Below are 15,689 nucleotides of genomic sequence, written 5' to 3'. Positions count from 1 at the left end.
CGTGATGTTTCCTGACAAACATCGACGTGAAAAAACAATTTAAAAAATGTGTCATTCCTGCTGCTTCTGTAGCTGTAATAGAAGTTTTATTTGTTTGTTTAAGTGGTGAGGGGCGATACAGTCTTCTCAGTCCGCTATGTGACAGAGTGACTGTCACAAAAAAATCTATTTTACATAAACAGAGGCTTTAGATATTTACATTAAACACATCTTTATATTAACACATACTCTCAGGATGAGCAGTGTTGAGAGAGAGCTCTCTGTTGACGGAGACAATCATTTAGGACCCTCCTGTAATCCACCAACACACAGACACACGTAATACCGGGAATACTTAATCCCTGGGTTTTAGTCTAATGGGATCTCAAACAAATTGGTTTGTTTTGTAAAATAATAGCTATAACATTGTTTTGTTAATGAATTCATTGTAAAGGGCTCATCATTGTTTTAAAATACTTTTTTTTAATCATATAAAATGAACTTTGAATGAGTTTGATTTGGCCAAAGTGCATCAGAGATGTCTCAGTAAGGGTTTTTTTTAATGAATTTAATTTAATTGATTATTATTAATATCAATATTATCATTTGTAGAAGAACTGATGTAATATTATTTTCAAGTGTTGATTGGAGATTCACTTTTTTCTCATGAGGTGGTCGATTAATGTTGTTAGTGTATCCAGTAATCCCTTGAACTGATTGAACTCATTAATACTTTCAATCATTTTCACCGCTAACTTAATCCATTCTAGGTCAAAGTGGACTGGACAGCGTGCGCCGAGGAAACTGTCGGGGAGATACCCCAGACACAGTGGTCTCAGATGTCAAAGGTCAGAGACAGAACAGCATACTTCCAGCTGGTCAGGATTCAGCGTCCTGCTCAAGGACGTTTCAAGCATGAGAAGACACTCTGCGCTCACTGCATCGTGACACATGACGTTCATGTCACATATACGAACAGATCCGGTTCGTTATTATCTATTTTGAGTGGTTACAGGAAGAAAAAACAGTGTAAAACCAAGTCTAATCCTGCCACTGACAAATCATCTGTTATTTTAACTCTCAGACTTTAATTTAAAGTCATTTTAATACTTAGTGATGATCAGCCACCTCATGGCAACATCAGCTCTGAGTGGACAACTCTCCAATCAACACTTAACTCTAGAATACCTCCTGTGTTAAGTGCTTCAGCTGTGAAACTCACAAACTAATTATTCTATAAATAAAACAGTTTTTATCATTTGAGATCATATTGATGCTACCAGTATGTTCTAGTGCTTTGTTACTGGGCCTCAAAGTGTTTTTCTCTTAAATTAAACATGTATATGTATATTTCTAGTCATTCATAAAGGTAAATAAAAATATGACAGAATATCACCTTTAGATTCTGGATTTAGATTCCTACTAAAAATGAACACATTACATCTAGATTTAGATTGGCTGTTTCCTCATTTAAAGGCAACTGTGGGCTCTGGATTAACTTGTAAAGTTGAGATTTAAAACAACATCATGATTCAGCCATAGTTAAAATCTGGGGTCTTTTATCTCTGGATCTCACCAGCTTCCCCACTAATACTGGCGGTCCTACTCCCTCCATTGCCACCTATGGACAACCACGGATATGACAGGCTAAACTCCACTCAGCCTGAGGTGACAGCCCACACGTGCCTGCAGCTATGCAGCATTTCTCTGCTCGTATTGTCAGAGCAGGAAAAGACAATAACATGCTTTTGTAAACTTATTTAGCGAGAAAGAAACATTTAACGTTCTAGCTTTGCATCTGATGTGAGGCTGAAAAAAATAAATCCACTGTTCGATACTTAAATGTTGTTAAATATCAACAATTTTATGATGTTATGTCATTTTGCATGCTTTCCCTTGACCTGCTTTGTCTGTTTCTACAAGTGATTTCCTACAAATCGTAGGGGGAAGAGAAGTGCTGAGAGTGCATCTTGGTCTGAACTTCTCTTTTTTTCCCCTAGAATCGTTTTTGTGGTTTTGAAATGCTACCAAAAATGATGAGCTTTGGACTTTAAGATTATATTGTAATCAACAAAAGTAATATCAGTTAGGGAATATAATAAACACTTAACAGGATTTAGAATTGCAAAATGAAAGATAAGCTACGATGAGTGAATGATTAACTGATTACTCTACCTGATGTTATAGTAATGATGCATCAAAAGCAGCGGGCTAAGGAGAAGGAATACAAATACTGTGACAATGCAAAACGTTTGAATGCTTCTTTACTGTGTAGTCTGCTGATATTGACTTGTAGCAGAAGGAGAATGTGTTATCCTAAAAGGATGGTGACATTTGCTGTAGCTCTTTTAAACGCCACTAAACCGCATGCACTGGGATTAATTCAATTTCATTCGAGTTCACAACCGAATCAAAGTTAAGGCAACTGGTGAATTGAGCATTTATACAACATAACTGCTCCTAATCTTACATTGTTGGAAGACAGCTGCTGTTATACAGTTTTGTTTTGTTTTTTTTTTACCGGGGATGCGATGAGTAAGCCGCCAGATTGTCTTGACAAAAACAAGCAGCCGCACAAAACATCTGTTAAAAAGCATTTTATGTCACAAAATGCAAAAGAGCGTTAACTTAATGCGCTCCTTCCAGCTATAATCAAGCATTTTGTTTCAAGAGACTACAATGTAGACAGAAGAGGACTTGTTTAGCACTTTGTCCTAAGTTAAAGGGACTTAATTTGAAGTTTGGAAATGACTGTGTTTTGCTCGTGATGTGTGGTTCCACCTGTCCCTTTTATGTTATAGATCACTAAAACATTTTCTGCTATCAAGGAAATAATTCAGTGTGATGTTCTGGCATTTAGCTAGTTGCCAGCAGGAATGCAAATTACACATCCAACACCTGTGCTTTTAAAAGTGTAAAAGTACTTACTAGTAAGTGTTTTCTCTTTGAATCGACATTCTAAGTCATGTTATGTGTATTGGTGATCAATAGCTTAACTGTCACACAACCCTATTATGAGCTGTACAAGTAATCAAAGTTTGACAAGCTGTTACTTTGCACTCATGATTGTACATTAGCTGCTATCTGTCAGTCACTTCACAGATAACGTATCAGTCTTCATGTCCTTGTAGAACCTAAAGTAATCTGCATATAGCCTACATTCACTATCTGTCTGGAGAGGAGAGTGTGTTCTCTGTACCCGAGCTGATGCAACTGACAACTGTGTGTCCTAACCACGGAAACATCGACTAGCCTCGAGGCATCCAGACTTTGTTATGGTACACAGTATCTGCAGTAATCATCACATGAGATATGAATAAATGTTCCCCCCGGTGTATGTATCTTGTATCCTGTACTCCAATCAAGTTTGCAAAGTTAGATCCCTCGTGCGGTGACGACAAAATGGCATCGGATATCGGATGTCTCTGAAATTCAAAAGGCTTTTGCCACGTAATAAAAAGGATATCTACAGTTTTTGTTAAATGATAGTGATACCGGGCATTAACCCAGTATCACCCTAACAGTAGTTTTCAGTGTGCGCAAGGTTGAAATTCAAGGCTTTGTTTCTTGGTAATTGTCAGACAAACCACACCAAAACCACTGCTTACACTAGATGAATAGGGGTCATATGGGGAACAAAATGCAGGGTTCAATAAGGATTTCACGCCCTGGAATAATGGTTGACTTCAGGATTCAGCATTATTTGGGTAACAAAAGATTTTAAAATTCCCATCAACAGCCTGTTCTGTGAATATCAAAATGAGAAAAGTAAGTCACGAGCACACAGGCTGCAGATCAGTGTGTGAATTCTAACTCTTGCTTGTGCATTTCTTTAGCACTGACTGGCGCTAAATTTATATAATGGCTTTCTGACAAGACCAGTAATGCCAAGTCACCATGATACAGTGTCACCTGAGCTGTGACTGACCTTTAAAGTTAAAGTTAAAAGCTCCATCATTCAGTTTCAGGTCAAAATAGTCACCTTTAAAATAAAACTGAATGTAGGTGAGAATGTTCCTCTCGGATCTAACATTAACCTGATTTCAGGCTTCTCGATGACAGCTGTAATCGAGCGGCATTAGAGCAACAAAGGTCGTGTGTTTGGGGTCGTTCTGATCGGGAGTTTACACACACAATTGTATCTGAGGTATGTTCTGCTCTGAGGCCAGGATCCTGGAGAAGCAATTACATGGCTGTTCGTGTCTTGATGTTTAAACTTTAACATGTTCAAACTCTAAATGACCTTTAAGAAACACCCAGGTTTGGTTATACAGATGGAATTTGTTAGACGAGTATACAGAGTAGATTAGATATGATTTTCTATAAACTTGAAAATTGGCTACAGCCCACCCCAGTCTGAAAGCATGGTTTGAAAACATAAATATCACCTTCTTGCCAGTCAGATCATCTTCTTTATCTTGTCAGCCTCATTACTGAACCACCTGCTCCTAAAGTGCACACACCCCATAATAAACACCTGCAGCCTGTAGCTTGTAGGCTCTCTTTAACACTCGGGGGTTCTCGGTTTATTTAAGATAAATTAGCTAGGCGTAGAGTGAAAAGCACTCCTGTGAGGCTTGTCGATGCCACTTACTTCTTGCCGCCGCTCATCTCTTCAGGTTGCGTGTGATAAAGCTCCTTACTGAATGTGCTGAGCGGAGCGGATCACCGGAGCAGCTGCTGATGTTTGATCTGACAAAGTAACAAATCGGAGGGGTTACTTCTCTGCTCTCTGTGGACTCACCGCACACACACACACACACACACACACACTCACTGAAGGAAGGACAGCGACAATTTTCACCATGAAAACACTCAAAAAGGAAAATATACAGTACAGATGTTACAATTAGACTTATACTGCAGGTGCTGTTAGTTCAGAAAGTATGATTGAGGATGAAGCAAGATAAAATGACATACACTTGATAAGGAATATCACACAAAAAAATAATGCTGACACTCTCTTTATAGCCATTTATGGTAACTGTAGTGATCCTATGATACATTCAGGAAACTATAGGAGTTAAAAATTTAATGCAGCTGCTTATTTTGCTCCAAACACCTGATGGTGAAAAGCACTAGATTGCAAATAGCAGCATAAAATCACTGTAAACTCACTTTTGAGTATTACAGATGCACTGTAAGCATTGCAGCTGGCTCCAACAAACCGCTTGACCAAAACAAAACGCTCTTTCCAGCTGCGCATTTACGCACAAGGCACCCTCTAATCGCGCAATAAATGACCACATTTCAACCAAAACTTGAGACCACGCAGATAGCATGACTCAAAATGCATTAAAAGCGACATATAGCACGATAAGGTCGCTGAAGTCCTGGAGGAACGATTGACACGTTGTTAGGTAAATCAACAAAACGCGCACATATACACAAGGCCTGCAGAAATTAGTTTCAGTTGTCAAAAACTTAAAAGTTGGAACAAGGGTAAATGTCTTACCGCTGTATGTTGATCTTTGGCTCTGCGTGCGTTTGGCTCCAGTTGTCACCCCTGCGGTGGCATGAAGGTAAAGTCGACTTCCACTGCTCAGTTTGTATGTGGCATTGTGCGGCGGCTGCGCTCAGCATGCTGCCGCCTCTATCTACTGGACCATCCTTCTGTCAACGCCACTCCTCCAGTGGGAGGTCAAACTGCTCCACTGCTGCAACATCATCCCTGTAACAGCCTCTCCCCCCACCCCCCACTCCCTCCTACCCCCCTACCCCACCACCTTCAATTGAACCAAGTCTTTGTGCAGATATGCCAGCCAGGGTCAATGTTTGAACACACACAGTTCAACATTAAGTCAGCAATCTGTGGACGTTATTGAAAACATAAACAGGAAAGTATTTGTTGTCTATGTAATTAAAATTCATATTGACAACATCTGGTTAGAAATGATAACGCAAATACATGCATAAAGGTATTGTACAATAAAAAAAATGCAAACAAAAGCGACCAAAGACTCTTAAAAGACAAAACTTTTGGACTTTAAACATTCCTGATTTGTGGAACTACGGGTGGTTATATCCTTGTTTATCCTTTGCATTTCTGTTGGCATCTGCCCCAATTATAAATATGTCTGTTTAATTTTGTTTTCCTTCTGTAAAGCTGAAGCATACCTGTGGCACTAGGATATTTTTGTGACACTTTATATTGTTTTTAACGCCTAATCATACAGATAAAGCATCCCTGTAAAACTCCTAAACTAACATATTTGGGATATTTGTCGAGCATCCCATTACAATGCATTGCAGGATTACTACAGTGTCCTCATATGGGACCCTTGATAGGATTGTTTACATATTTCAGCTGTGGATTGTGTATTTTGAATCTACAGCGCCATCTGTTGGTGGCCACATGCAATTATTTGCTGTCATCATCAGAGTTGAGTTGACATTTTTTTAATGAACATCCATTTGTGACCTGTTATATCAGCTTCAACATAACAGATATACCTACAAGGGTAATCAGCTGAAAATATGACTTTTAGATGATTCTTCAGGTTGTATTTAAAGCAGAGCTGCAGCAAGTATATTTTCAAATATTGAAAAATGATAATACAGATAATAAAGATCAAACAAAGTCCGGTTAGTGGTCTACAAGAGGTCGGGTGTTGTGTCAAAGTCTGTTCCCCCCTCCAACAATGCCACCCTCCTGTTGAAAAGGTGTTTACATAACTTTACCAATAGATGAAAAACTACTATCGGCACGAAAACCAGTCCGGATCAACAGCCTGTTGACTGACGTTACTGGCAGGGAATCCTGTTCCGAGTCAGTGGTCGGTAAATTATTGCACCGGTTCCGTAGCCGGTGCCTTAATATAAACTAGTAGCCAATGTTATTAAGAAATAAGCCCTGCTTACATGTTGTTAGCTAATGATGCTACACTTACTTCAGTTTCTTTTTCTTTTTTCGTTAATAGGCGAACAGATTTTCTGCAGTTTAGCAATGCTATAATGTACGTTAAGCTATGTACGTTAGCTGTTACGCTAACGTTACATCTGTCATGGATTAAAAATAATTTTTTTGGCTTTTAAAATTACTCACTTTACTGGAATGAAGTAACATGATCTGGTATTGACAATTTTGACAAACTGAAAATGCTAGAATTTATATATTGTTAATGCTATATTATATTTACAGTTCTTGAATTAGTTTTTCTTGAAGTTTTGTGGCGGTTGTAACGGTTCACGCATGCGCACTTCAATAATGTGTCAGTTGAGGTGGACAGCAGTGGTGGAAGAAGTACTCAGATCCTTTACTTAAGTATCAATACAGAAATGTAAAAATACTCCATTACAAGTAAAAGTCCTGCAGGAAAACTACTTAAGTTAAAGTACATAAGTATTAACAGCAAAATGTTCTTCAAGTATTGCAGTAAAAGTAGTGGTTTGGTCCCTCTGACTGATATATTATTATATATGACATCATTAGATTATTAATAATGAAGCATCAGTGTTAGAGCAGCATGTTACTGTTGTAGCTGCTGGAGGTGGAGCTAGTTTCAACTACTTTATATACAGTTAGCTAGTTTAGTCCAGTGGTTCCCAACCTAGGGGACGGGCCCCTCCAAAGGGTCGCCAGATATATCTGAGGGGTCGTGAGATGATTAATGGAGAGGAAAGAAGAAAAAACAAAGTTCTGATACACAAATCTGTTTTCAGTGTTTGGACTTTTTCTCTAATCTTTGATTTTTGGTGAAATATTAAATCACTTGAACGTATATTGAAATGAAACAATGTGAGAAGTTTAGAGGGGAAAAATCACTATTTGGCAGAGCTGTTAACAACTCATAGACATCTGAAATGTGACCCTGACTACACACTGCTTTTTGTAAGACATCGAAAGCCAAAAAGGTTTGAAACCACTGGTTTAATCCTTAACTAGATGTTGTATTTTAAAAGCTTCTTATGTTATCCATTGGGTCAAATCTTCATCTGAAAAAAACTGTCAAATAAATGCATTAAATGGAAATATTCAAGTAAAGTACAAGTACCTCAAAATTGCACTTAAGTACAGTACTTGAGTAAATGTAGCTCTACTGAGTTACTTTCCACCACTGTTTAGCAGCTCCACCTTCATAGCTCGACAATATGAGGCTCGGTGGCCAAATGAAACCAGACATGACTTAATGTCAATCTTCAAGTTGCATCAAAAATAACTGTCGCGGCCATTATTTACCGGCAGAGGAACTCTAGCAGACAGACATGCAGCCCTGATCCAGTTGGGTTCATGTTTCTGCCACCTGACTAATGCAAATCCAATATTTGCTCACCTCTTAACTGGTTTTACCTGTGTAAATGATTTGTTTGATGTAATGTATAACTGCTGGAACGCAGCAGCACTGAACTGTGATTTGACTAGTGATTTTGCCTAATTTTCCATGATATGTAGGCCTATTGATACAGGAAAAATGTTCTTATTCATATCTTGATATTGGTTTCACCCGTATCATCCAGTTTGTTTGTTTGTTTAACTCTAGCTCTGAGTTTAAAGGAGTGCTTTTGGGAAACACTTGGAAAGAAACTTGCACTGATGTCGTTAATGTTCAATTGCTCGAAAGCTAAAACCTTGTGTTTGGTATCTAACACTCGACTCAGACATGTTTTCATTATCTGGTTTTATGACTCAACCGGGAATCCTTGGCAGTTTCCTGAGCTTCTACAGTTTAACCTTAGTTGCTGTGTAACCTTTTATTCAAACATTTCACTGAGCTCACGTTTCTCCTGAATTATATACAGTAACTTGAGTATAATATTTAACCTGTATGAAAATCATGTTTCATCATTGCTCGCTGGGGATTTCAAATGTTTCAGGTGTCATCTAAGACATGCTCTGATACCTGATACTTTTTGGAAAATTAGGAGCTATTGACAAAACAAACCCAGGAGAGGGACATCTGATGTCAGGTGATTTTGTTGTCTGGGAGATATCATCTGTCTGAACTGTCTGACCAGAGACATTTTGAACTGAATTGAACTCAATAACCTTTATTTTGAAGAAATAACCAATAAAATTAACAATGAACATATACAACAGACTCTCAATAAGCAACATAAATAAACATTTTATGTCCCAGAAGGAGTAGGAAGAAGCGACATGCTTGTCTAGTTGTACCACTATTCTATATTAATCAACAAACTTAAGGGTCCATCATACACAACTAAACCTCTATGTTTGTTCTCCTCATACATAATCAAACACTACCACATCAAGAATGTTAGAAAAGAAAACCAATAACAACGGTCAACATTAGCAAGTGTTACATTCCCCTTCGTCATTTCTGTGCCTTGCAAAAAATTTGATTTCTTCATCCAGACCATTCCTCAAAGTCCCCCCACAAACTGAAATACACATACTTTTCAGATTGGTGCCAACAAAATGTTGTTTCAAATTCAATTTTCCTCTGAAGTTATAACCCCCCCCCCCCCCCCCCCCCCCCTCTCTGTCTAAGAACGTTTTTTTGTATGTTGTCATCAAGTAAATTATTTCTTTCTTTGTACATTGTTTGTGCCGTCTAAAATTCCACCAGATCCGTGAATTTCATAGCATGTGACTTTAAAAACAGCTTGTAAGTGTTCATGATATCCTACATTGCTTACTATCCTTATGGCTCTTTTGGGTTAAGGTGCTTTTGTAGGTCTTGTCCCATACTTCCACACAGTAATTCAGATATGTAATACGAGTGAACAGTACAGAATGTACAAAGCTTTATGATCCAGAATGTGCCTCGTTTTTCCCAGAACTGCAACGCTGCTCCGGATTGGTAAGGCGAGGGTAGCTTTCCATCAGCTGAAAAATGTCTGGGGATTCTCAGATCCTCAACACCAAGATTAGGATCTTCAATACCACCATAATGCTTGTTTTGCTGTATGGAGCAGAGAACTGCAGAACAACTCTCATCGCCATGAAGAGAATCCAGACATTTACCAACACCTGCCTGAGAAGAATCCTACAAATTCGCTTATCAGCAACCAGGAACTGGGGCAGCGAACAAGACAGCAGCCTGCAGAGGAAGAAATCCTCCGAAGACGCTGGAGATGGATTGGTTACACTCTTCGAAAGCCTGCATCCAGCAGACTAAGAAACACCTGGCACCGTGACCTGGAGGCATACATGAAGAGAACTGACCATACATGGGGACAGCTGGAGATATTGGCCCAGGACCGGGATGCCTGGAGAGCCATGGCGGCCTTTGGCCAAAGTGGGGTCACAGGCTTTATGTAAGTAAGTAAGCAACGCTCCTTGCCAACTTTGCTCGCGCATATCTTATATGAGGTTTCCAGCAGATTCTACGGTCTAACATCTCAACCAGAAATTCATTTTCATATACGTTTTCTATATGAACATTTTCTACCATCACTTGAACTTGTGTGTTTATTTTACAATTTCCAAACAACATAAGTTTGTTCAAATTTAATGATAATTTGTTTGTGTCAAACTACATTTTTAATTTACTCATTTTTGTCATGACCACCTCCAAAGGCTGCCGTAAATTTTCACCAGAACAGAAAACATTGGTGTCGTCTGCAAATAAAACAAATTACAAGACTCGCAATACCTTACATATGTCATTTACATACAAAATAAACATTTCAGGGCCTAATACTGACCCCTGTGGGACTCCACAAGTAATATCCAAACATGTTGATTTGTAGTGCACCTATCCACAGTTGTTGCCCGTTTCCTCCCCTCTGATACCATAACTTCCTTTTTTATTGAGTAATCAATGGTATCAAATGCATTTTTTTAATCTATAAATACTCCCACTGCATACCTCTTATCTTTACAACTGGTTTCTTCTTCTATTAAGTCCATTAATGCCATAGATGTTGATCTGTTTGTTACAGAATCCATACCGTCCCTCAACATTTTATGCATTTACTTTAAAACTGATTTGGATTTATGCAGTATCTGATGAGAGACTCACTAAAAACATATTTATTTTGGGCATTTCACACAGATACCACTGGGCAACTGAGGTAAAATCTTTATTTTCTATTAATATTTTACATTTAAATATTTATGTTACAAAAAAGTTACATTTTGATTTTTGGGACATTTGGATAAATTGTTCCTTATTTATAAAGATAAGATTGCAAACATTCAGTATTGTCTCATGAGAAAAAGATCGCTATTTATAAGTGTGTGGTATTTATTGTGTGGTGTGTCTTCACGTCACTGAAGCAACTTTTGTTTTTGGTTCTTATGAGCTGTTTGGACAAAAATTAAACAACTAATCACTCAGTTATGTGTACATGCATCAGTGTTTTTTGTTTGACAAGACTTCTTTCCTGATTTCATGTAAGCAAAATGGTGAAATAAATCATAGAAAACAACAGAGAGTATGTGCAGTTATGGTATTTTTGTCTCATAGCAAAGATACTAATATTACTGAATGCATTCATTACCATGATTGTGTAACGTCTTTGAGTAATAAACAGCATTTTACCTGAACATATAATAGTCAAGTGCTTTTACCATCTACTTAAATTTTCCACAAGTTGAAATTTGTCCTCAAAACAATGTTTTATGTTTTTATTCATAACACAAAATATTTTTAAGGCTAACATCAGTATGACTGAGACAAAGTAGTGTGAGAGGGGATTGTCCCACATACATGGGTGTATAATGCAAAACAGATGCTGTTTTACACATTTAAAAGCCCAAGCATGTCAGCATTTCCATGTTTGCCCTCACGACAAGTTTTATTCATGGAAAAAAAAAGGCTGCAAAGTTGTGAGAGAGGGAAAAACAAAATAGGATCCTGAAGTTCAATCTCGAAACATAAAGCCTATTAAGTATTTGACTTGATTTTCCCTTTAAAGGAGGCTTTCAAAGGTATTTGCATTGGCTTGTTGGCGCTTTGTAGTTTGAAATGTGTGCTCTGTGTGACTATCTGATGCTGCAGTTTTGATTCCTGGTGTCTTTCCACGGGGTTTTATTTTGTGCCAACGCCTGCCTTTGAAGTGAAATTGTTCCAGGAAAACATGCCCCACCACCTCCCCTTTTCTCTGAAATTCTTCAAACCACACCATCACTTTAAAAATGTGCAAAATTGAGATTTTATTATCAAGCAATTGCACTAAGTCGTCTTACCAGCTGGTAAATTAATCGACAATTTGAACAGAGGCAGTGATTAACTATCAGATGTTTGTTTGTTTGCAGTGTTGTTGTCTTTCCGAGTAAATTATTTTGTATTTGTTTGGGAAAAATATAAGTTGACTTTTTCTTCTCATCAACCACAATGATAATTACCTTTCAGTCATTCGAATAACCAATACAAAGTCAAGTGGAGGTTTATTCTTGTGTTTAACCGTCATTAATATTTGTTCCATAAAATGTTTGGATTAAAAATACTTGAATGACACAGAATAGTTAAATACTTTCACAGGGCGTCACGTTATCTCTGATCAAATCAGTAATTATCTTCTCTAGTTGTCTTCATTTTTGAAGCCTTATTTGGTGTCGTTGGACATTGGAGGCTATTGCTAAATCATACAAGGGCAAATGCGTCACCCAAAGGAATTACATACAATGCGGGTTTCGCAAGGCAAATTCATAAAGTTGTTCAATCTGAAGTAATGGTTGGAGCTTGCTGATTGCTTTTCTGTCTTCTTCCAGACATGTTGATCACCTGCATCTCCAGACAAATTGTACTCTGATACCAGTTCGTCTAGGTGGCTATAAAACATATGACTCAATCTGAAATCAGTAAAGTAAAGTTATACAGCAAGAAAACAACTTTTCAAATAACACTACAGAGATATGGTGATACAAATAAGTAATGCTTGAACCCTGGAATAAAACCAAACGGGAGGCCGGGAAAGCAGATGGATTCATCACGAGCTGAGGAGATAAACAAATATGACAAGACAAGTGCTGGATTACTGTGCAATGAGAGGAAAACCGGGAATGTGAAAGGAAAACTGAAAACGCAACAGTTTTTTGGGGTCAGATCTTATAATGACTTGGTGGCTTTTAATGGGTAATTATAACCATGTCATGAATATGATATTGTCCTGAATAGGTTTAAATGCACATTGTTTATAGCATTTGTTGATAGCGTAATGAGAAATGGCCTTGATGCTTTAGTTTGTAGCCAGATGTTCTCATACCTCATACAGCTGTGAGGTTTCAGTGTAAGCTATGTAGCAGAGCTCTGTGAGGGGAAACAGAAAAGCAACCTCTGAACTTTAGTGAGCATAGACTGTATATACAGTCAGACCTAATGCCCACTTGGGCCCAACTTGAACTGACTATACTACACAAAACACAGGAGAAGCTTGTTGTCAAGCCACATACAGTACTGTACAAAAGTTTTAGGCACTTTATATGTTTAGATTCTTATCCATAATGCAATAACATTAGAGAGGCGTCCCACATTTATTCTTCAGCATGACAACAGCCCCAAACATACAACCAGAGTCATAAAGAACTATCTTATAGACAAGTAGAACATAGAGTCCTGCAACAGATGGTATCGCCCCCACAGAGTCCTGATCTCCATATCATGGAGTCAGTCTGGGATTACATGAAGAGACAGAAGCAGCTGAGACGCCTAAATCCACAGAAGAACTGTGGCAACTTCTCCAAGATGCAGGAACAACCGACCTGCCAAGTACTTCTGTTTACTGAACTTTGTATGACGTTATTTGATGTATAAAAACTACTCATGGGATTTTTGAAAGCATCCGAACTTGACTTTTAGTGGCTAAAACTTTTGCACAGTACTGTATTTCAGGAATAATAATTTTTAATACATATTTATGTCAATTCCTGCTCATAAATGTTGCTCAGTTATGTTTGTGTTTAATTTATTATAAAATACAGCTGTGTATTTTGCATGAACTGTCTATTAGAATAACACAGTAACTAATAGCTAATTGGTTTAATAGTTTGCCAGGTTATACTGTACAGTATGATGTAATATGTTGTATTTGAGCTGGTGAGTAGTATATATATACTCCGTCAGTCATCATACTTTGCAACGCAAAATGTAGAAAATACAAATATATATTTTAAAGATAGATCTAATTTGTTGTATCTGAAATTACCCTCAAGGTGGCGTCATGTGTTACTAGAATGGGGTTTTTGAGGTACATTGAAGTACAGGTTCAAGCTCTAAACTGTCACCATTCCTCAAAATCTGTGGACCGACTAACCGAGTCAGTAGTTTTCATGTAACTGTTAATCTATCACAAAAGAGAAAAACACAGAGCTGACCGGCTGGTGTGTCCCCTCACGTGTGGTCTTCCCCCTGAAGGAAATATGTACCTTCATGTTATTGCCCTGAAAAGATTGAACAATGTAATGTAGTTTGTGTCTTGTAGTGGTCAATTTAGCCCAATAGTACTTTCTTTGAATGGGAAACTAATGTCTCCAGAAAAAGAAAGAAAGCACTTATATATTTTCCAGCCTTTAAAAACTGTCTTCTGTCAGATGACTTCTTATCATCAGTCCTGCATCTCCCCCTACTGTCCATTTTGGGCATTACATGTGTAGCAGATGAATCCCCTTATGTGGCCAATAGGTTTGTTTTATAGGCCCATACTTAAAATAAAAATAAATAAATTACTGAATACTTTGAACCAAACCTGATTAAACCTTGTACTGATACATGTTTTAATACATTTGCTAGATCCTTGATGTCTAAACATAATTTATTCCGGTCAAAACGTCATCATTTCAACCTTATTGACCTGTCATACATCTCTTCTGCTCATTAACAACTAACAACATTTTTATAAGTTAATTATCTCTTAGTTTTCTGCAAAAAATAAAACGAAAAAAAAATTACAGACTATTTTTTTGTGAATTGTGCCCTGAATATTTAGGCTGTGTCATGTATTAGTCCTTTTCCTATGAAAATGTACTGTTTGGTTTTTAGTAATTACTCTTTTTGGCCAATAAGTACTATATCCAAATTAATCTGATCGTATTGCTAGCCACTAAAAGCACATTCACAAATCAACGGACTCCAGCTGGTCATCATTCTTAGTCTTATGAAACAATTCAAAGCAACAAATCTATTTTGTACTCAAAGAAAGCTTACAAAACACTAAAATTAGGCTTTTTGCTTTATTTATGTTATATTCTTGACCTTTAAAGGATGTAGTGTATGATTTCTGTCTCAGAATTCATGGCTATTTGTTGTTATTTGTTGTCACAGTAAATGTTTATTACATTTAGATTTTTAAAAATGTGTCATTTTGGTGCACTGTATGGATCAGGTCATTTGTAACAAGTTAGTGTAAGCAAGGTTATCATTAATAATCCAGGTCGAAACAGTACATTGAATCTTGTTAAACATAAAATTTTGCTCACTTTATTGGATATCTTTATTTAATATTCTTGTCCATCGATTGTCTTGGAAACCCTTGTAGTGTTTGTTGTTGTTACAGTAAAGAAAAGGTTACATATAATTTAATTTTGGACACTGTGTGGTTATTTGTAACAAGTAGCCTAGCTGCCATTTATCCATAATGTTAGCTATAGTCATGTGTTGTCTACCAAATAATTTCATCGTTGTCGCTATTTCTAAATGCTAAAAATGTCCTGAAAACCCAGAAAGATATAAATAGTTCATCAAAGAGCCTTAGAGAGAGGAGAGGCACAAGACTACTTGTAAACTAGAGCGTCACAGAAAACCGTAATGCATCATGGGAGCACAATTGGTCCCGTTCTGGTCATGAACCCGCCGCTAGTAACA

At 37.5% G+C, this 15,689-nt stretch overlaps 1 protein-coding gene across 3 annotated transcripts in view; it reads right to left on the bottom strand.

Annotated features, from left to right (window-relative positions):
- Window positions 1–5,662, bottom strand: part of slc4a4a (solute carrier family 4 member 4a) — a 71,353-nt gene extending 65,691 nt beyond the window's left edge. For all 3 annotated transcript variants that reach the window (XM_042422500.1, XM_042422501.1, XM_042422502.1), the window contains exons 1-2: window positions 5,435–5,662; window positions 4,574–4,671 (exon numbers count right to left, since the gene is read on the bottom strand). In XM_042422500.1, coding sequence (XP_042278434.1) covers window positions 4,574–4,590 — 17 coding nt within the window. In that variant the 5' untranslated portion in view covers window positions 4,591–4,671; window positions 5,435–5,662. The remainder of the gene's footprint in view (window positions 1–4,573; window positions 4,672–5,434) is intronic.
- Between the last annotated feature and the right edge of the window lie 10,027 nt (window positions 5,663–15,689).

This window comes from Thunnus maccoyii, chromosome 9 (assembly GCF_910596095.1).
Source record: "Thunnus maccoyii chromosome 9, fThuMac1.1, whole genome shotgun sequence".
NCBI lineage: Eukaryota > Metazoa > Chordata > Actinopteri > Scombriformes > Scombridae > Thunnus > Thunnus maccoyii.
This window is presented reverse-complemented; position numbering and strand designations above follow the sequence as displayed.